This window comes from Pectinophora gossypiella, chromosome 18 (assembly GCF_024362695.1).
Source record: "Pectinophora gossypiella chromosome 18, ilPecGoss1.1, whole genome shotgun sequence".
NCBI classification, from domain to species: Eukaryota; Metazoa; Arthropoda; class Insecta; order Lepidoptera; family Gelechiidae; genus Pectinophora; species Pectinophora gossypiella.
In genome coordinates, this window is record NC_065421.1 from 10,582,925 (window position 1) to 10,606,928 (window position 24,004).

General features: G+C 37.5%; 1 protein-coding gene across 1 annotated transcript in view; it reads left to right on the plus strand.

Moving 5' to 3' along the window:
* Positions 1-23,590, plus strand: part of LOC126375091 (uncharacterized) — a 91,402-nt gene extending 67,812 nt beyond the window's left edge. The window contains exon 5 of the mRNA XM_050021934.1: positions 23,558-23,590. Within this exon, the coding sequence (XP_049877891.1) occupies positions 23,558-23,590 (33 nt within the window). The remainder of the gene's footprint in view (positions 1-23,557) is intronic.
* The last annotated feature ends 414 nt before the right edge of the window (positions 23,591-24,004 follow it).

The window sequence follows — 24,004 nt, forward strand, 5'->3', positions numbered from 1 at the left end:
TGTGCGGGTTGTAAGGTGGATTACCAAGCTCATCAACCCTGGTGTCAGGGTTATTACTGAACCGACAACGGCCCCTGACATTAACATGTAAGGACTATATACTTACTTAAGTAAAGCCGGGACCGACGGCTTTACGTGTCCTCCGAAGCACCGATCTTACTTGAAAACAGTTATAAAAAAAAACACATGTATGGAAAATTGTACGTGATAACTGCTGCCGAATCGAAGAATGCGCCATGCCAGGGGCCTTTGGCGGCTCAATAATAACCCTGACGCCCTGTTGATGAGGTTGGTAATTCACCTCACAACCCACACGATAAAAGAAGAGAAGACTGCTCAGAGTCATGGTCTGAATCATCCCTAAAAGTTTTCTTTACCATGTCACTAAGAACCTGTATGTTTTGATTTGATATATAAACTCAATTTATAAAGGAACAGACAGACATTTTAAATTCAAATTCAAATTTAATATAGTTTATAGTTTTTCTTATAAGAATCAGAGTCCAAGTGGAATAAACCTCGTAGAAGTGCCAACTTCGCGTTTTTACCGCACACCGCCGAAGGAAATTGGACATTCGGTGAATAATGTCTCGGCTTTAATTTAATTAAACTATTCTCTACAAGGATTTATCTGCACGTCTTTTGTGGACGATAAATTTTGCCGGAGACATTAGACGTGGTTTCATTCGCTTTAGGTAATTTATTAAGTATTTTTACAGAAATAGCTACTTACTTAAATAAAAACACATATCGTGTGCAGAAGTATGGTGATATTGTAATTTAACATTTGCGCATTGCCAACAAATGTCCCCCCCCCCTCTATTATATACATAAATGTTAGAACGGCTATATAGGACATAATCTAATCTAGCCTACAAGATCCCACTGCTGGGCAAAGGCCTCCCCTTCCTCTTTCCATTTTTCGCGGTCCTGAGCGTATTCCGGCCAGTCCCAGTCAGGACATAATACCTCTGTCAAATTTTTCTTCACGCTATTACAACTACTCCAGCAGCAGCTAACCCCAACCCAGCAAATAAATTATTTAAATGTCTGTCCACCCCATTACGGATTACGACCGTGAGTTTATGTATGTATTTCATTGAATACCAAATACCCAGTGGTCATGTTCCGGGAATGGTAAACATGATTAGCCAACTGTGCGGGGCAAAATAAATCTGTACTAGTTAACTGCTAATAAAACGTAAGCCGAACAGGCAGGCTGAATTTAAATGGTGCCTAAACCGCAAAATGTTTGAGCTATGTGCACCCCTACCATGTAAACCTGGTAAATGAGTTCGAGTAAAAGTCACTTTACATTTCATTCAAACTCGAACTCAAAGCCATCTTTGTTCTTTGGTGACATACTTACAATATGAATCACCAATTTTGATATCAATTAAAAATTTAAGATTTTATTTATAACTTTTGACATTAATTTTTAACATTTTTTTTATTTTTTATCAAGAAATAAATATACTTCTAATAGAATTATACGAGTAAGTAGTCTAATAATGTCATCAGATTGCAACGTATAAAATTAATTAATAAGTGTTACAAAAAACACATGTCATTGCTTAAAACTAGATATCAATTAAATGTATTTCTTGTCGAGTGTCTCGTCCGCCTAAATCCGGTTAAAAGTACTACTTACGTTAATTATTCTTATGAAATTTTACGAGGTAAGTATGTAGGTATTAAGACATGTATCTTTTTATTTAGTTTATACACGCCACAATCACCTTATGAAGAACATAAACATAAACACATAATGATGTACTTTCCAGGCTATGTTTCCCAAAAAAATATAAATGGCGTGTACAGCAACTCTACAGAGTTACCTTTGTTTAACCTTCTAATTTCATGGATAGCAGACATAATAATAATAAAAAAAGTTTAGTCAGGTAAAACCTTCGACACACACACATTACAACATTAAAATATACACACATTAATTTTTAGTAATAATACGCGTCTTTTATCTTTGTTTTCTAAGTAAAATAAACTTATTCTAAGGTGGGCAAAGGTGGCTTTATCGCTAAGAGCGATCTCTTCCAGACAACCTTCGGCAGAGGATATAGTACACGACGTGTACAGCTGCAGTGTAGCGCGCAAAAAAGTAAAATAAAATAAGAGAAAAAAAAATATAAAGTAATAGGCACATCATATAACATAAATAATATACTACTATAAATATATATACATAAATATATATTATATTGTTGTTGTCGAAAGTCTCTAATTACACACGCTCGTAAAACCGACTCGGCGCCATACCGTACTCTTTGTTTGTCATTGTTATAAAAATAATTCGCCAATCTATACGCATAGAATAAACAATTATAAAAAGCTTTGGGTGAGCCTGGCTATCTCACTTTATTTTTTAAATAGATCATAGTAGTGGTTTCATTTTAGTGTGCGCCGTATTCTCTGGATTAATAACGGCTTTCTGAGGGCTACTTAAACGTTGTGTCTACTTACTAAATATATGGCTCCTGAGAACAATACATAGGTATGTCTAGTTTTGAGAATAAGTAGGTACATTCCATTCAACCACAATTGTAACAACACACATATTATTAAAAACAAAACATAAAAAAGAATAAAAAGCTATAAATAAAAAATGTCCTCCAGCTCACCACATCGAGGCAAAATCCCCAGAATACTGGCCACGTTGCCTCTTTGCACCGCCAAACTGACCCTTTGGGCAAAATAACTGCCTGCTCTAGGGTCGGAAGTTGCGAGCTGAAATCGTCTTTAATAAAATTTTTAACAAAAAAAAAACCGACTTCAAACGCAAAACTAAAAAGCAATAAATAAATTTACTTCGCACAAAGTAATTAGTACGTATTTTCAATTAGTTAATTAATTTATAATTCTGAAGCCGGTGCCAAGGAAATGCTACAACGAAGTACCGATTCATATATTTTTCAATACTGATTGTTTTGTAATTTTTTGTTTGACATTGTTTTGTAATTGCTTTGATATAGGTATTAAACAATATTGTGTGTACATAGTAATTTGATATTGTAGTAGGGTTGTTGTAGCATTTACTTGGCACCGACTTCAGAATTATAAATTAATTAACTAATTGAAAATACGTACTAATTACTTTGTGCGAAGTAAATTTATTTATTGCTTTTTAGTTTTGCGTTTGAAGTCGGTTTTTTTTTGTTAAAAATTTTATTTTATTTTACGATTTTAAGTGATGGTTAGACCGAGCAAGGATGCAGACAGACAGATTTTCTGATTTATATTCATATATAATAATATAATATATTATTAGTAGTGATCACAATTATTATTGATGAACATGTTTACACACACACACTCACACACGCGCTAACGCACACGAGCACACGCGCACGTACACACGCACACACACAGATACACGCACACACAGACACACGCACACACACACACACACACACATGTGTATGTGTACATACACACATGTGGTTGTCAGTGGAAGCTGCTATCATACACACTCACGCATACATATAGATACAGTAGATTTCGCGTGGTTCGCTCGCTGCTAAAGCAGCTCGCGTGTCCTGTTTATTCGAAACTGTCCCTCTTCGTATGGCGGCCATCTTGTTTTTCCGCCATTTTGTTTTTTTTTCACCGGCGACAGAATTTGACCAAGATTTAAATGGGTGTCGTGGAAACAAACAAAATCCAGGTGCAATAGGTTTGCCAGACCGTAGGATGTCTCCCTGATTGGGAGCAGTTTTCAAAGATGACGTTCCGATCACACCCCTATACATCATTTTTACCCCCAAGACATTTTATGGAAAAACAAAATTTTGTATGGCGGCCATCTTGTTTTTTCGCCATTTTGTATTTTTTTCACCGGCCATTAAATTCTACCAAGATTTAAATAGGTTTCGTGAAAGAAAAATTGGTTCAGGTGTGATAGTTTCGCCAGGCCGTAGGGTGTCACCCTGATGCGGAGCAGTTTTCGAAAATCGGGAAGTATTTCCATACTTAACATGACGATCCGATCACAACCCCGATATATATTTTATATCCCGAGACATTTTCTGAAAAAACAAAATTGTGTATGGCGGCCATCTTGTTTTTCCGCCATTTTGTTTTTTTTTTTACGCGCTATGGAATTTGACCAAGATTTAAATAAGTGCTCTGAAAGAAATATTGGTTCACGTGTGATAGTTTTGCCAGGCCGTAGAGTATCTCTCTGATGCGGAGCAGTTTTTGGTGACCAGAAAGTATTTCCGTACTCTACATGACGTTTTGAGTAAGCGCCCCATACATTATTTTTACCCAAACGGGCTTCTTCCAAAATCGACAAAATTTTGTATGGCGGCCATCTTTTTTTTTCCGCCATTTTGTTTTTTTGCACCGGCGATTGGATTTGATCAAGATTTAAATACGTTTCGTGAAAGAAAAATTGCTCCAGGTTGTATAGTTTTGCCAGGCCATAGGGTATCTCCCTGATGCTGACCAGTTTTCGAAGGTCGGGAAGTTTTCCCGAAGCCTAAAGATCGATCCGATCAATATGACTTTACAAACGCACTAGTCGCTCCTACGATTTTTGAAAATTCCCCTCGATTTCTCTGGTCTTCCATCATCAGATCCTGACTTCCTTGACATGGGACCCCCTTGGGTATATCTCCTTTCAAACAAAAAAAGAATTATCAAAATCGGTTCATATACGACGAAGATATGCCCGAACAAACATAAAAAAAAAAAAAAAAAAAAAAAAATACGGTCGAATTGAGAACCTCCTCCTTTTTTGAAGTCGGTAAAAAACTGACGTGCTTCTGGACCCCATGGGCCCAACGTTTCTACAGCAAAAGGCAAGAAAAAATAACCTCCACCCAGACCCTGATACTTGCGCCGCTTTTTTTTTCTTTTTAATTGTCTAGAGAATTAAGTAATGTCAATATGCTTTATTTACTAACTTCTTTCTTGCCGCAGTCTACTGTTCTGCCCCCTCCGGTTCTTTGAGGGGAGGCTTGTGCCCAGCAGTGGGAAATAATCACACAACACTAAATTGCACTGTAATCTTGCTCCATTTAGTGTTAAATAATAATTGTCTCTTAAGTTGTATGAATTATAAAAATGTTTGTACCATTTTGTAAAACAACCGAGCCGCCGAGGAGCCGTGGAGCCGTGGTAGCCCAGTTGGTAGACCGCTTGCCTCTCACTTTGAGGTCGCAGGTTCGAATCCAGCACAGGCTTAAACCAATGGTTGTAGAATTTGTTTTCGAATTCATGTTTGGATTATAAATGATTACCACGTGCTCAGCGGTGAAGGAAAACATCGTGAGGGAACCCACATTCCCGTTTTCCCTTCGCGGGTTGGAAGGTCAGACAGGTAGTCGCTTCTGTAAAAAACCGGACCTGTCAAATCTTCGGGTTAGGTAAGCGGACCATGTAAAAACGGGGTACTGCTAGGGGAATGATGATTTGTAAAAAACAAATTGTAGGTAAGACATCTCGTAGGCAATCCTTCCAACCGCAATTTTATTCTTTTTTTTTTTCACCTCCCCACCGGTTTACCGTATACGGACACAGATGAATAGATACCATTTTTCAAGCCGCACCCGCAATCCTACAAGCAAGCTTAAAAGCTGAGCCAAATCTTGTTTCACAGGTAAAAAGAAAAAGTTCGAGTCACATTCCACACCGAAGGTTCCGTAACACCATATACGATTTTTTATTTCATATGTAAGTAGGTGTAAAAACAAGATAAGATTTATATTTAGTTCTAAATCTTTAATACGAGTCTAACTCACACTTGGCGTATGTATATTGCTTTTAACTTTGCATTATTCATCACGGCAAATTGGACTCACGTATTACCGTTAGAAATAAAAAAAAACTTTGAAAAATAGCTTTTTTGTGAAGTGAACCCAAATATTTTTCTTTTTAGCGTATCCGCCACCATATTGCTTTTTCAGGGGTCTGGCTGAAAATCGGCGTCGTATTGTCCCTTATGTGGGTCGATACGACACTAGCCGAGCTAGAACACTTTTTGGTTGTAAGTCTTACATTTCATATATATTATGTTCCAATTTTTAATATTGAGAAGTTTATTTTTATTTTATTTTTTATTTTTATGTAACGTCTTAAACCTAAATAAAGATTCTATCTATCTATCTATCTATATTAGCATCTTTCAGCCACCTTTGTATTGTCGTTCAAAAGACACAGCTCTTTAAAAGTCGGACAGACAGACAGGTGGACGGATGAACAGCATAGGCTTGGCAATGGGATTATATTATGATACGGAACCCTAAAAACGAACAAATGTCCGTGTTCAGTAAGCCAGGACGCTGGTCCGTTGGTTTTGCCTTTTCTTCTACAAGCTTTTATTTAGCGGATTACTTAAATGCTAAGTTATGACGTTGCACTTACAAATATAGCAAGGATTGTGTAAATGTGTGTACCTATAGTATGAGAAGCTGTTCTACTTATATCACACTTGAAATCCAAAAGAATCATCATCATTAATTTAAGAGCCACACTCTTGTCAGTGTAGCGTTCAGAATTCTTGTCTATCAAAGGCCAATTCTGTCACTTCCTTATAAGATAAGACGTTTGCCTTTCCTTTAATCTGTTCCATGTAAGCTCTTCTTGGTCTTCCCCTTCCTCTCTTTCCTTGTTCTCCCCTTCTATGATGTTTTTAATAAATTCGTCGTGTCTTATTAAGTGTCGTCTTGCCTCTTCTGTCCTCAATTACTCTCTTTTTCCTTACTCTTACTAGCACTTCATCATTGTAACTCTTTCTGTCATTAGTAATTTATTCTTTCCATCCTAATCCAACACCACATTTCACAGACCTTGAGTCTCTCTCTGTCTTTCTGTGTCAGTGTCCAAGTTTCACGTCCATAGACGACTGTACCAAGAGTACTTAAGTATTAATTTAAAAAGTATTATAAATCTTACTTATTTTCTAGAATAAGTGTAGTCCATAGTCTGGTAACAAATCTAAAGTCTTCTATGCGCGTCATAATTCCTAAGATCTTTTTTTTTTTAAAAAGGCGGTAGTATTGATAAAGCCACATTGAAGCAAGGAAGCAATTCATCTAACGAAGCAATATTGCTATTTGATCTGAATCCAAATTTTAAAACTCGATACAAAATTGCTAACAGCTTAACATCTTCAGGCTGTTGTGGAGGGCATGAAATAAATATGTATTTTCAGTTCTAGACAGTCTTTGGACTGGCATAACAAACTTTGTTAAAAGCCCCTAAATAAAAGAAAAATATTCCTCAAAATAAATAACAAACAAACCAGAATATTCGCATAAACATATTAACAAGAATCACCTACGATCGTGGTACCTCAGAGAGGCGTCTATTTAAGTAGGTCCCATTTTAGCGGAGTGTGCTGTACAGTGACAGGCAGCTGCTAATGTCGTGCCGACTGTACCGGCGTAGACCTCGGAACCTGTAGACAAGGAAATTCAATTAATATTTTAACTTATCTTTCTCATATTTTTTACTTTATCTTTGATATTTAAATAAAGTCGCATTCTGTACACTCAAATCAAATACACTTTATTGCACAGAACTTAATTTTAACAAATAAACATACCACATGAATACACTACAACTTGGGCCGCTTTATTGCTCTATTTCTTTATATTTTTTTATAGCTCTAAAGCAATACATTATGTGTATCATATTCAGTGTGTTCGTATTATGTTCAGGATGAATATGCACTTTGTAGGTATTTATTTAAGTAGGTCCCATATTAGCGGAGTGTGCTGTACAGTGACAGGCGGCTGTTAATTTCGTGTAAGATATTCCAACGGTATGTAGAGGGATACAGCTTAAGTAAGTAATTAATAATTCCAATTAGAACTGTAACTCTTATAAGAGCAGTGTATAGATCCACTATAGGCTAGATGACAACGTCAAAGTTAAATTATTAAACACGTTTATACTCATTGAAAATGATTTTCAGAACATACTTTTGACGAACTCATATAAATATAACTTTCGGTCCTGTCTACTCGTTCCTGAGGCGCTGCGCCTAAGCTTTTAGACTTGCACAGCGAGCTTCTAAACTTTAAGCTCTCTCATATATAATTCTAAGCCAAGCTTTTGTTCCGCGGGGAAATGGCCGAGAGTTCTCGCTAAATTATTTATCTACCCGGTTCTAGTTAACTTCAGCTGGTTAGCCCGGCTGCTAAGCCAGCCAAGATATTTTTTAATTAGAAAACGTGTACTTTAGTTAGTTTTGCATGTAATATTTTTCAAGCCGCGAACCATACTATTTTTAAGTCAAGCTACATTTTTAATATAAAACTCTGTACATTTCATTATGAAGAAGAATCGCTTTTTTATCTTATTGGTAACGGGAGGGAAAACAGCAGAGAAAATAAAGTGATCGATGGGCGAGGAACAAGACTACCTTGCTAGCCATTTTCGCCGCCACCTAATCCTATAAAAGCCAACCGAAGTTAAAACTCCATCTAACTAATTAGATTTTTGGTACAAGACCGATCCAATCAATTCGGCTATTCCTACACCTAATCCGAACAAGCGTCCTAATTAATTCCTTCCTAAACATTCGTTCGAACTCGGCGAAAAACGAAAACGTTTCGAAATCTCTCGAGCGAAACATCAGACCCGATTGAATCAATTTAAACTCCGAAAATCTCATCTCGGAGGGTTCCTCCCTAATTATGCCTACGGAAGGACTGGCACAAAAGAGGCGAATGTTTAAATTCGTTCGAAAACGGACTGGCCGGTTTGTTTCGACCCTATTATCTCGGGTTAAGAACAAAACGATCCTTGTTTGAAATTTTTGACAGCAGCGCGAGGTTTGCGGGAAAGTAATCGTCTGTTCGCGGTGCGGGGGAGGGGCAAGGGTTTCCAACATGGCCGCCGTAAGATTTTGTTCGGTTATATTAATTAAATCTTCGTAATTTATGGGCGGCTCGTGTACCATGTGCTGCTTTTGATTTATCGTTTTTGCAACATTAATTTGGGATTTGGTTGCTTTGTTAGGGGTGACCGACAACTATCTTGTAGATAAGTATTTACTTACACCTATATCTTATGCAGATACCTACTAAGTTGGTAGATAGACATAAGTACTTAACATATACACATTTTGTTGAAGCTTTATTACGAAGTTATGAATAAGTAGGTATGAGCTTTATATATTGGGGTTTTTAGCCTTTTAATACTTTTTTACGATGTATATTATTACAGCATGAATTATTTCTAACCTACCTAAGTAAGTACAAGCCAACTGTAAAATTCCCAACCTAAGCCTGCACAAACGACTCAAACCCCACATATAACATAAATTATACTTAGGCACGCAAAGGCCTCATTTTCAAGTAACCTCGTATACGATCCACGTAAAAAATTAGGGCACCCCCTCGACCGTACCCCCCACCCCTCCCACCACGTGCGGCCCTTGAGAAAAATAGCTCGAAAAACAGACAAGATTTAACATGCCCCAGTTTTTGTTACAATTCCGAGTGTCGAGATTGTCACGATATAATAGAATTCATGACGGGAGGAAACTAGGGGAGTCGTTATCTCAAGAGATAGAGTTACACTTTATCTTTATATGCGAATGTTATGATTCAGCGCAAAAAATATTAATACCTAGATAGATATAGGTAGAAACAAGCATATTGCACTATAATCTCGTGAGAGAAATCCTTATACACTGTACACCATTACACTACGGTAACTATTACATAATACTTACACAATCTTTTTATGCACTGTTAGAGTTTATATTTTCGAAAATACGTCAATTGTATTTTTAGGTTGCCAAAAAGATGTAAGTAACTAGCTCTATTCAATTGTACCTAATCGTCGTAAATTAAACTTACTGTTTGAAACTTCATGTAAAATTGCTTTGTTATTTCGTTTTTCAGAATAAGATCCCCGTCAGGCCCTTAAAATGTGGCGATTCGGGCGTCCCAATTCCATTTGATGTTTAAATTTACAGGATAGTCCCAAACTTTGTTTATTTAACCCGACCCACCTTTTATTTCTCCTCCTAAAACATGTTTGTTGAGTTATAAAAATATATAGAAAGTGTAGGTAGGAAAACGGGATGTAAGGGCAGATAGAAATCACTTTTGTACAACTCGGTCAATTACTTCAAAAATAAACAGATTTAAAAGCTCTATACATATCTCTTTGTCTTATAATATATATATATATTTAAATTGTGAAATTATTGAAGCAGTTTCTTCAATCTATTAAGTAGGTGAGGTTGATATCGTCAACCTCTTTGGTTGCCGCGCTGACAACACACGTTAAAAATTCCCTTTCGTGTTCCCCGTCACAAAAAAAGTGTTTTTATTATTATTAACCACCAAGCACTTCGCTTCATTCTTCATAATGCACAAAGCCAATGAATGGAATGGGCTGCCGGCGTCGGTGTTTCCTGAATCTTATAACCTGGGGTCCTTTAAATCACGGGTGAATAGGCATTTTCTGGGTAAGCTCGTTCCAACGTCGATCTCTTCTTCTCCTCGTGGAAGAACGAAGTCAAGAGCAAACCCATTTTAATAAAAAAAAAAAATAGATTTTTTTATGTTACAATATACCTTCCTCAAATAAATGCATTTTATTTTTATTATTTTTTATTTATAACAGGAAAGGAGATGATGTAGATTCATAATAACACAACTAATTTCATGTCAACTTGAACCAAACCTAAGCTCCCTCCACACCACTTACTGAGTAAGATGGATTAATTAACGTCCGCCATTACGCTCACTTGAGAAGGGTTCTGTAGACGACATCTTCGACAACACTCACCTCACCTGCGGAACCCTAATTTCATGTAAAGTACCCTGCGAATGAAGGGTCCGTAAGTAGGAAATATACCTATTAAAATTTTTGGGTAGTAAGAATTCGATTCTTGTACAAAGTTGGTTTTCACTCCAGTACAACGGGCGTACAGTCATGAGCAATATAATGTACCCACTTTAGGACTCTATCGCACTAACATATTTGACATTTAGTGAGACTTACAGTCCAATTTGTCAAAAAAGTTAATGTGACATGGTACCAAAGTGTATACATATTAATGCTCGTGACCGTACAAATTAGACGCTCAAATGTAGACGGCAGCGCTGTTGAGTGTTCCTAAATTTTGACAGTTCTCCATACTGTCCAGCTAAAATTCGTGATAAATTACAGGCTCCGCCTAGTTTGGGGACCTTTGTTCATTTTGTAAAACTTATATTGTAACCTACCTCAAACATTATGCCTTGTTTCTTTTTTTACATTATTTCTAATAATTAAAACATTTTGATTTTCTTTTTTATTAAATACATCTCACTGCTAGGCAAAGGCGCGTTATTCATCCCTACTGAGACGAACAGCGAAATGACAGATCGTACGGTCACGAGCATTAATATGTATACACTTTGGTACCATGTCATATTAACTTTTTTGACAAATTGAACCGTAAGTCTCACTAAATGTCAAATATGTTAGTGCGACAGAGTCCTAAACTGGGTACATTATGTTGCTCATGACTGTACGAACTTTCACTTAAAAACAAAAACAGAGTTCCTGTTCGACTTCATCGTCTATGTAATCCTGAGCTACAGTCGACCATTCCAATATTGCATAGTGTTGCCATGATTAGGAAACAAGCGGGACTTTGCACCCTTTTCGAAACTTGAATAGACGTGCGGTCACCCTGTTTCTCTTTCAATCGAAAATGACTACAATATTTTTTTATAGTGAGTGTGCTTTTTTTTTACGTGACTTAAATGAGTACTTGTCCTTTATTTTTTTGCCTCGGTATCCTTTAACTACTTGGCCGGACAAATGCAGAGCGCTTGATGCACCCGATAGAAATTTCCGCCTGAGTATGGCCAAGCCAAGGCGGTGTACTTTTCACACCTCTTCTCGGAGTCCATAACCGAGGGAGTTCAAATTCAAATTCAAAAATATCTTTATTCAGTAGGTAAAATAGTTACACTTTGAATCGTCATTTTTTACGTAACGAATGTCTCACCGGCCTAAAATTACTGCAGCTTCTCGCTACTTGTATAGCTGGGGAAGAGAAGCTACAAGAAAAACCTCGGCACAGGGCCCTAGACATTCTTTAAAATATATATATAATACATATTTAATCAATTTATTAAATTGTCTGCCTAATATTATTTAAGGCATTGCTATTAAAAACTACAGTACACATTGCAAAAAGAGAAACGTTTTTGATACATCGGACAGACTTTTATCGCGTAGATAGAAAAGGAATGAGGATAAGGAATAATTCCTATAAATCTGTCAATCTGCCTCACCTGTTCATAGGGCATCGTGCTGATAGCCTGACGAGGCTTTGACGGCCGATGGATGCCGGGATAACATCGTAAAAAATAACAGGCCAAATATCACTCGCGGTAACTGGCACACACACACACACACACACACACACACACACTGGTGGTAGTGCGTATACCCACTGGCAGTAAGATAGAGGCGCCTGGTAGATTTTTTTTTGACGTGATTTATTGTAGATTTGCCGCAGATGACATTAACTACTTGGCCGGACAAATGGGAAGCGCTGAAGGCTCTCAACCGGTACAACGTCAATTAATCGACCCCAGTGAGTCGATAGCGATAAGCGCCGATTGAGGGAAATCGTCGACCACGCCTGCGGGGTCGGTATTGGGGTCCTGAAGAGTTTGGTGTCGCGAGCTGATTGGCCGCTTCTATGGCTAGAGCGCCTGGTAGAAGATTTAGTAGAACCTACTGAGTTGTAAGTTTATTCTTCACCTACGGCTTAAATGCCTCGCATTTTTATGACAAATCTTTGTGTATATACGTGTTATGTTTATTTGTTTAATAAAAATAGATATTTCAATAAATCGATAAAATAAGAAAATCTTTCATAAAATAGGAGGAGGATGGTCCTCTTACTACTATACAGGGTGTTGGTGACAGTAACGAATACTGAGGGGAATGACTCAGACCATGATTCTGACTAGATATCAAGTGGAATTTTCCGTTGCAGAATTAAATTCTATACTTGACTCCACTTGATGTTAACTCAGAATAATAAGCTGGAACATCCTCCCCAGAAATCGTTACGATATCTCTTACACCCCTTACAAGTACATACAGGTAGCCATACAAGTACGTATGGGTGTTAGTGACACCGTAACGAATACTGAGGGGGATGATTCAGACCACGATTCTGAGTTGAAATAAAGTGGAATTTTCTGTCAGAAAATTCATGTAAATTTTAGTGTTCTTTTAAATTATTTTCAGTTCCATACTTTTGTGCTGGAAAATTCCACTTGATAACAACTCAGAATTTTGATCTGAATCATCTCTCAAAGTCTTAGTTACGATGTTACTAACATTATATCAATTAGTATTAAATAACATGCATGAATATTTAATACCATCCTCCAGACCTTACCCTACTTTAAGTTGGGTCGGCTCAACGTGCATTCCTCTGCCACTCATCTCTGTCAATGGTCATCTCAGTGCCCACACCTTTCACACACACGTCCATCTTATGATCCACCCACACTTTCTTGGGTCGTCCCTTACCTCTAAATCCATCTAATTTCTCGTAATATGCCTTTCATCCCTCATAACATCCAAATTCAATTCAAATTCAAAAATATCTTCATTCAGTAGGTAACATAGTTACACATGTCAATTTTTACATAACGAACGTCTCATCCGCCTAAAACTACTGCAGTTTCTCACAACTTGTATAGGCGGGGAAATGAAGCTGCAAGAAAAACCTCGCCACAGGACCCTAGACGTTGTTTGAAAAAAATAAACATAAAATATTGTTATACAATTGAGTAATTTAGCTGCCTAATATCAATTCTCAGACAGTTAATCCCATGCATTCGTATCTTCTAAATAATCACTAACTTCCCTAACGTTTGATGTCCCGTAAAAACCGAAACGTACTTAATAGCAACTCTAGTCAACTGGTAGTATCGTGAATATCGCACGATATTGTGAATATCGGGGAAGGAACAAAAAGGTGCACTAACCGATTGCACTTGAACCGAATGTTAGCCCCGCGTCGAGCGCAAATGAAAAAAAGTTCTAACCCACCCTGCATGCTCCCTTTTAGTTCTGTATTGAAAATTTCACAACACTATGAATGAAATAAGTTGAAGCACACAGAGCTCGTGCCGGAAGCGTTATGAGGGATACTTCTCTCTCTGTCCTTCTTCCCTCGTGTGCTTTGTGAGATCAATGACCAACGTCATCAACCCTGATGTCAGAGATATCCCCCCCCCTAGACGAATCGGGAGGGAGGGGTGTTAGGGGTTATTCAACCGCCAGACCTTACTTAAGTAAATAGTACCTGCGGCCGACTGCTTAACGTGCCCTCCGGAGCTCGTATCATCTTACTTTCGGACAATCGGGTGATCAGCCTGCAATGTCCCAATCAAACTAGAGATTACAATATGATTTTTGATAGATATATCGTGGTTTATGTCTCAGCCGGGATTCGAACACGGAGTCTCCGGATCGTGAGTCCAACGCTTAACCACCGATCCACAGAGGCCGCATTAATATAGACGTGCCCTCCAAAGCACGGATCTTCTTACTTTCGTGTGATCAGCCTGCAATGTCCCAATCAAACTAAATATTACAATATGATTTTTGAGATTGTCTTAACCGGGATTCGAATACGGGATCTCCGGATCGTGAGTCCAACGCTCAACCACCGGTCCACAGAGGCCGCATTAATATTGAAATGTTTACAACATGACGAACATGTACTTACTATGAAGCAAAATGTATTGTATAATGAATGTTACATAACTAAAAGTGAAATGACAAATTCATATTTGGAACTGAATGCTAAATTAGAATATCACTTTTCAATGTTTATTCATGAAAATGTTCCAATGTTTAATACATGGAAAGGAAACATAACAATCCATGTTTTACCATGATTCCCTGGTACATGATGAAGTCGATTTCACACATAAAGGCGGTACAATGCGGCGCTATGGAATTAATAATTTACTGTTGAGCTCCTCAATAGGATATTCACAACTTGTAAATAGGCCTCCGTGGTCCAATGGTTGAATTCTGGTGGGGACATATCACAAAAATTACTTTGTAGTCCCTAATTTGGTTAGGACATTACAGGCTGATCACCTGATTGTTCGAAAGTAAGATGGTCCGTGCTTCGGAAGGCACGTTAAGCCGTTGGTCCTGGGTACTACTTACTGATGTAAGTATGTAGTCGTTACATGAGCCATGTAACGTGACTCATGTTAAATGAGCCTTTGGCAGCTCAATAATAACCCTGACACCAGGGTTGATAAGCCTGGTGTTCCACCTCACACGATAAGAAGAAGACTTGTAAATATTACAATGATATACTTACTTATTTTCTAGTAACCAAGCACTTAATTTGTTGATTATTTCCTCTCAGTCAGAAAATAAGTTTAAACTTCTCGGAATATTTTAAAATTTCATTTTAAATGTTGCTTTATTTTTATCACTTTATTTGTTAATCCGGTGTTATTAACTGAAACGGCTTCGCTTGTCTATAAAAACCTGAAATAGTACGAATGGCATTTTGCCTTCAATTAAAACCTGTTATTTTTTTTACTTGGTTTGTAAACATTTGTCTGTACACCTGGCCTGTAGACATTTAAAATGTTTTATGTTCACTTTTGGTAGCTTTTTAATTGGCATATGTTTGTATTTATAAAATATCCTTTTTTACGTGACTTATTGTAGATTTGCCGCAAATGGCTTTAACTACCTGGTCGGAATAACATGTATAAGCTTTCCAAACAAAAAATAAAATAAAAAATATATTTCTCAATATTTTCAGATTTTCAATCACATGTATATGGTCGTAAGGCCCAGATGCCTTTTAAAATCCAAATCCCATTGTTTAACTATTGTGTCTGGAAATCCGAAATGGAATCTTTAGTACTTTTTAAATAGCACATGCTATTTTAAAGAATAACATAACATAACTCGGGTTAGCCAGACAAAACTACTGCTCGCTCCTGTAAAACACCGAACCTGTAAATCTTTAAGTTAGGTAAGCAAACTCTGTGAAAAAAAAGGAAAACCCTAGTCGATATTAGATAACATAGTAGATAATGACGATCAATAGGTAAAACCCGTTAACATGAATCCACAACACAGTCTACTCAACACTCATGCATTGGATTACATCAGGGTCTCATTTTTAATACATACTTACATAAATTCACACCTATTTCCCACAGGGGTAAGCAGAGACTATGGAGTTCCATTTGCTTCGATCCTGACACACTTCTCTTGCTTCCTCTACATTCATATCAATCCTTTCGTACACGCACGCCGCTTCAAAGTAGACCATACTAAACCTTTTCTAAGGACATCTCCAATTTAGTCAATGTTTTTGTTTTGGTGTATTGTTCAAATTATTTATAAGTTGTTTATTCAAATATATATTCGTCAATATTTGTTCAATGTACGTCTAAGTCTAGGTATTTTTAAAACTAAAGCAATAAACAAATGCAGTGAATGCACGGGAGAGCTAGGTCCACGGAAGTACACACTCCACAGCCATTTGCCTGTAACACTTGGACGATGCAGCCCATCGGTGGAGTTCTTTTTTTCCATCATTCCATATCCGTCGATATATATACCTATGGTATTATATTCTGAAATGAGATATCGCGACTGGCAAAACTTACTACGGGCACTTTATATTTTATTATATTTTAATCGAGGACCGGTCTCGATCTAAAAGATGCGTTCATAATTATATCCCAATTGGAGTAGTCAAAAGTACATTCGTCGAAAGATGAACTAAATACGTACATTGATCAAATTGGAGATGTCCTTAGAAAGGGTTTAATATGATCTACTCTGTGTATGAAAAGACTGATGTATGTAGCGGAAGCAAGAGAAGTGTGTCAGGTACAATAAATATAACTCCAGAAATATGCGTGAGTTTATATATGAATAAATGTATGAACTTAATACCCACACCTCACCGAGCTTTCTGTTAGACCAAAGTGATAGACAGTAAGTCATATCGCCGTTTATTAATAAAAGATTATAGAATAGCTTATGGTGGTGGTGGTATATGGTGACGGTGGTAGATTATTGTAGTCCCCCGTTATCATAAGGTAGAAATTTGCGTTGTTTTCAACTGCATTCTATGGAAACTATCTAAAAGTAAATTAAAACGTTAAATATATGTCAGTTTTAGATATCAATTTACGTGATAGCGTTTAAAGATAAAGTAGGAAAATTATCGCGAAAATCAGCATAATAAAATGCAAACTTCTACACGCTTACTGACCACCCTACGTAACATTTAAATACGAAATTTTCCCCTAAAAAACAAGTCAAAAGTTATTTCCACCGAATTTATTATACCTTTGTTTATTCTATTCAACAAATTGCAAACGAAAGCGGAGACTCAGCCTTTCATAAAAATAAAAATTTTGATTATCTCTCGCAATTCCCAAACGGAAACCCTTTTGTTGTTGTCAAATTAGCCAATCCTCAAGATAACAAAAACATGCCTTTATTCCAAGGGACAAAGCCCCTTTTATTGACGGGGGAATTTATTCAGGCTGGGGTTTAACTATCTTCCGCGTATAATCCGGGGGGAGGCGGGTGGAGGGCCTTTATGGGGCCCATATCCCCCTTAAATTTGCAAAGAAGTTATCTTTACATCGTTTTTATGTTTTGGGTAGAGTCGCTGCTGTATATATATATATATATATAATGCGACTGCTTATCTTCGATGTATTTAATATAAAATAAGGTAGGTAGTTTCACAGGAATAGCTTCCGTAATTTAGAGGTTAGAGCATTGGACTCTCAATCTTACAGGATCGATTCACGACCCCATCGAAAAAACTTTGTGAGTCCGTCCTTACTTTGATTAGGACATTGCAGGCTTGAATCGCCTCATAACCTCATTGTCTAGAAAAGTAAGAATGATTCCGTGCTGTTCCCAACAGTGGGACCTATACCTATAAGCTGTTTAAGTTATTTTACTTAAGTAATTATAACTAAATGTCAAGTCCTTACGTATATTAATAACACCCTGTTATATGTTGTGTCGTTAATTTGTTACGCCTGTTGTGTCTTTCTGTATCTGTTGTCCTTATTTCTATATCTTGTGCTTATTGTGCTCAATAAAGTAATATTTACTTTATATTCGATAAAGTTTAAAATTACAAGCAAAATCAAAAAGTTACGCTAGTAAATAAATAGGTACACTAGATACATGCATAAATAAATCCATATTAAACATCTTTAAAGAAATATTCTAATATGGAACGAGAAAAAACTTCACGCGGAAAAAACATAGAGCAAAAATTAAAAATGGAATTTCCCTCCAAGCACGTCACTGGCAGGGTGTCAGGATAAGGCTGTGGAAGGGTTGAGGGCCACCCTTCAGGGGACTTATCAGGTTTGGGATTCCGACGAAAATTCTCTAATTAAAATTTTCTCGGTCCTCCAGTTACACGAGTTACCGAGATTGTTGTTTCGCGCAAATATGTTAATATTCCCGCTTTAAACATTTTTGAGTAAGTGTTGGCGGTGTTAAAAATAATTGCAGTAAATTGTCTGCTGTAGTTTTCTTTTTTACGTTTTGAGAAAAGCTTACAGAGCGGTTCTTAAATATTTTAATATGTACAAACATTAGCTTTCTGAGTCCTTTTTTGACGTGACTTATTGTAGGTTCGCCCTTGATTACTTGTTCGGACAAATGTGGAGCGCAGAGGGCAACCACAGGCTTGAGGGTACCCAGTTAAGCGCGAACTTCGGGTCAGGCCGTCGTCTATCAGGATTATAATTAGGAAGAATCAACCGACCCTAGTAAATCGATAGCGATAAGCGCTGATTGAAGGAAATCGTCGACCACGCTAATTATCTATTCACTATGAACAACTATTACGATACATACATACATAAGATCACGCCTACTTCCCGTTAGGGTAGGCAGAGACCACGGAATACCACTTACTACGATCCTGACCCTCCACTTACCCTTCTTCTACTCTCATCAAAGACTTCATGCATGCTCGGTGGTGTAGACTACTCTTGACTTGACCTTCCTTTAAAACATCCTGGATCCGTTCGCGTAATTTACGCGTAGGCCTTCCTCTTCCAACCACTTACACCCCTACCATATACATATTTGAATATAATAATGTTAAATATACAAAAAAAGAGGAGGAGCTCGGTGGCGCAGCGGTAAACGCGCTCGGTCTGCGATTGTTGAAGTTAAGCAACTTTCGCAAAGGCCGGTCATAGGATGGGTGACCACAAAAAAAAAGTTTTCATCTCGAGCTCCTCCGTGCTTCGGAAGGCACGTTAAGCCGTTGGTCCCGGCTGCATTAGCAGTCGTTAATACCCATCAATCCGCACTGGGCCCGCGTGATGGTTTAAGGCCCGATCTCCCTATCCATCCATAGGGAAGGCCCGTGCTCCAGCAGTGGGGACGTTAATGGGCTGATGATGATGATGATACAAAAAAAACACTTACTTTTTTGGGTACTTTGCCACTGTGTGATGCCTTGAAGGAGTTTTTCTATTTGTAAGGAATCGTATATTATTCTGTGTTTGTGGATTTTAGATACAAAAAAATATCTATAGAATACTTAAAACATGTTTTGTGCTCCAATACCTACCTATAATTGGAGAACATATACAAAAACTAAATTAAGACTTGCATTTTATAACTTTACAATATGTGTACTGTTGGTATACCTATCTAAATAAATAAATAAATGTTATAAGTTTCATGCACACTTTGATCAGATCCAGAATAAAATTGTCTTTTTCAATGACTTTCATAAAAACGTCCCTAATTTGCATTTTTACGTGTCTCCCATATGCATCCACGCGATATTCTTATAAGCATAGAGTTCATGTATAATTTCGTATTTAATTTAATCTAACAAACGGCCCATACAGTTGAGTTTCACGATCAGACCCAACCCGTGCCCCCCATCGCGTTTTATTGAAGACATAAAACCTTGGGTGTGGCCATGATAAATTTTGTATCGTATGAGATAGCATAAATACAATTCTAAGATACGATAAGGCGCAAAAGTCCAATCAGTTTCTTGCAAAGTAATAAATTAACTGGTTGCACTTAAAACCGCAACGTGATAAAAATATCGATCGATTCAATAAATGTGGAAATCGAGAAGTTTGTTTTTTTCCGTAACATAACGTGACACGTGATTTTGTTCGTATTTTGACAGAACAACATTACTTATTTGGATTCACATATTAGCACCTATCGAAAAAACGACGTACTTAATTATATCGTCAGAATCGATAAAATGACCGTGACAAAATTATATTACGTTGCGCATGTTAGCCCTACTGGTTACATGTTATTTCTATAATAGACCAAAAACACCTACAAAAACATAAATTTTATAATTATGACAACTAATGGTTCATAATTTCACCACTGTTTACAAATAATTCGATGGGCTCAGTGACTGCACTTTTGCTCTTTCATTGTACTTACTTTAATTTGGTGAATATTTTTTATATGTGGAGGAAGCAAGAGAAGTATGTCAGGATCGAAGCAAATGGAATTCCATAGTCTCTGCTTACCCCGGTGGGAAATAGTCGTGAGTTTATGTACGTATGTAGAGATTTTTTTTTAAACATTTATTTTTAAAAGTAATCTGAAATGGCATTTATATTTTATCTAAAGTCGACTACACAATTTCTTAGTCAATCTATAGTGGTTTCTATTCATTGTCGCAGAATTTTTAACATCTACGGCTCATCTCAATCAGCCTCACCTATTATTAATCACGTAACATTTCTAGAAACTTAAAAAAAATCAGACCTACTATCTGTAACGATCTGAAAATATTTTACTTGTAAGAGTAGGTATATTATATATATCCTTTCAGCCGTATTCGGCCATGGCGACAAGTCTCCAATCTAAGAGAAGAGAGTAAGAGTAGGTATCACATGATCTTCAACACTCAGTTCAGTATAGCATTCATGTAGGTAAAAAAAAACACTATTTGAACAAAATTCGATCGTGGCCAAAGCTTTCGAGTTATAATTTACACAAAATTACACGGTGCCAATTCGACGTGGGGTAGAAAGGGGGTAATTTTACTATCCGTGTATGTAATGAGGGTGCGTGGGCGAGGGGAGGTTGGGCTTAGAAGGGTGCGTCTTGCAAACGGGGATGCGTGCCTGGCCGCGGGCGGAGGCGATTTGCCCCTGCGTCCCGCGCCGTTGCGGCCAGCAGCGGTGGGTATTCAAAGTGTTCCTAATTCGAATTTACAACTCTTCTGCATGTGTGCGATAAAAGCGTAGTGGTTTAAATTACGCCTTATACAATTTTGTGCTACCTCATTTTATGTTGGATTTTGTAACGGTGAATAGAATTTTATTCTGAATATTTACTTATTTACTTATAATATAATTTTGAAAAGAGTTTATTAGGCACCCAATTTTTTTAGAGACATCCTTCTTTAGACTTTACTATTCCTATGAAACGTGAAACAACTAAGCTAATATACGTGACTAAAAAGACTTAAAAAGAGAATTTTTAAATCAAGGACATTTTACAGGCTCGGTTTGTCTAACCTGAAGATTTGACAGGTCTGGTTTTTTACAGAAACGACTGCCTATCTGACCTCCAACCCGCGAAGGGAAAACCCAAATACAGGTTACGTCACATACCTCCCAAACGCATTTCTCGGAAATGTGTGTTTCCTCACGATGTTTTCCTTCACCGCTACGATCGTGATAATCATTTTATAATCCAAACATAAATTCGAAAACAAATTCGAAAATCATTGTGTCGGTGATGGGATTTGAACCTGCGACTTCATAATGAGAGTCAAGCGTTCTTGCAACTGGGCTACCACGGCTCATCCGACGTACCTATAGTACGAACTGTTTTTGTTTATTGTTTTTGTTTGTTCGGCTGCAGCTGAAAATCAGCGCTATAATCTAGCTAGGCTATGGCATTTGCTGAGCTGCAGCCGTTTCGGCGTTATTTATAATTCTATTGTTCTTAAATACTAAGTACCATTTGACTATATGTAATTATGTATTTTTTGCCGAATAAATATTTTCTTTGCCGAATAAATAAGCTGTTTTAGTATAATCCCAGTGCTTAAATCTTCTTTATGTGAGCTTCAATATAAGTAAGGTGGTAAATTTTGCGCCGCCGTCTCTCGCAGAGTCCTCTGTATTGTCTATTTACGACGACCAAGAGAACAACTGCGGTAAGAGCGCTACGGTACAATGACTGGAAGGTTCCGTACGTAATCAGAAACCATAATCATTTATTCAAATCAAATCAAATATACAATAGAATACAAAAACGCTTTGTTGAACATATAAACACAAGACTAAAAACAATTACAAATGTGACAGGAGAAGTACAATCGGCGGCCTTATTGCTAAATAGCAATTTCTCAATTTACTTATCAATTATTATTACTATTAATTTATTTATTCACGATAGGCAAGCGGACCCTGTGAAAAACGGGATAACGTTGGAGAGATGATGATGATGAATGAATTTCATTATTCAATAAAATACAGCACATGCACAGAAATAGTACCTACACAAGAACTGAATGTTTCAAGCGAAGATTTGATCAGCCCTGGAATGTCGTAGAAGACGACTCCCACACGCAGAATCGTCTCTCCTCAGGTTTAAACCCCCCCCCCCCCCCCCCCCCCGCCCCCTCATATGTATGTCAGCGTTTATCGCTATCGACCCACTAGGGTCTATCAATTCTTTCAATTACTTTCCCTCTCAGACGACGTCCTGAGCCGAGGTTCGCGCCCAACTGGACACCCTCAGGCCTTTTAGGCCGTTGTCTTAAACGTTGTACCGGATAAGAGTCTTCAGCGCTCCCCATTTGTCCGGCCAAGTAGTTAATGCCATCTGCGGCAAATCTACAATGAGCCACGTCAAAAAACCCGGTAGCTACGAAGCTTAACTTTGGAAATAATTTAAAATATGTAAAATAAAATAGGGTTTCATTATAAAAGTTTCTTCCCACGGAACCCTGGGGAGGTAGAAACTCCGTCGTTTTTACATTCAGACTGAATGCCCCTTCACTTGCCCTGGAGAGTCGTTGTGAGAAATGCACAGGAGAAGTTAAACAAAAAACACATATTTTTACAACGAAGCGCATTATACTCTAGAATACTCTAAGTAAAATTATTCTAGCCCGCTTCGTTTTAACACTTTAGAAATAATATTGTAACTGGAAGTTAGATTGAAATAAAAATGTTCTAAATAGCGTAGCACCATGGCTGTAGGGGTAGGCAAAGGTGTACATAAGGTATACAGTCATACCCACTTCAGCTAAGTTTAAGTCATATGTAATAGGGGCGTTCCTAATGCCATTAACGGGGCACAAAATAAAATAAACACTGACCAATTTTTGTGGTTCTAAATATTGGTTACTTACTGATATTTTAGATAAGCTTACTTTGTGTCACTTTGTACCGAAGTAGATAAGTATAAGTAAGTAAGTAAATAAACTTTATTACCTCCACAAAACTTACATTGGTGCTTAATAATATAACAATGTTGTTACACAATACAGGTATTGAAGAGGCTGGAGCCTAAACTAGGATAACCTGTATTTTAGGACTCCAGCTCTCCACCTTCCGAAAACAATAATAGCAAGTAACCATTATTAACGATTCCCAGGTATTCAACCTTGTATAGGCAACTATCTAATCCCTTTTCATACCGAATGAAGGCACAACAAACGACCATCAGCATTATGTCTGTGTAAAGTTTACCGCATGTAACTAACCGTTAGCAATGTTTAGATCCAATACAAACTCCGGCCGGCCCGTTCGCGCGTGCCCGAATTAACCGAACCGGCCCCAATAGTTCCAAACACAATACCCAGCAAAGGTCAACCGATTTTTGACCCCAGCCCCGTGCCGGTTGACCCAAACCTAGTCGACCCAAAAGAAACGGGTTCCAAGCATTAGGGGCTCAAGAGGTCAAACGTAAACGTATCCCTACTAACGGCATCAAC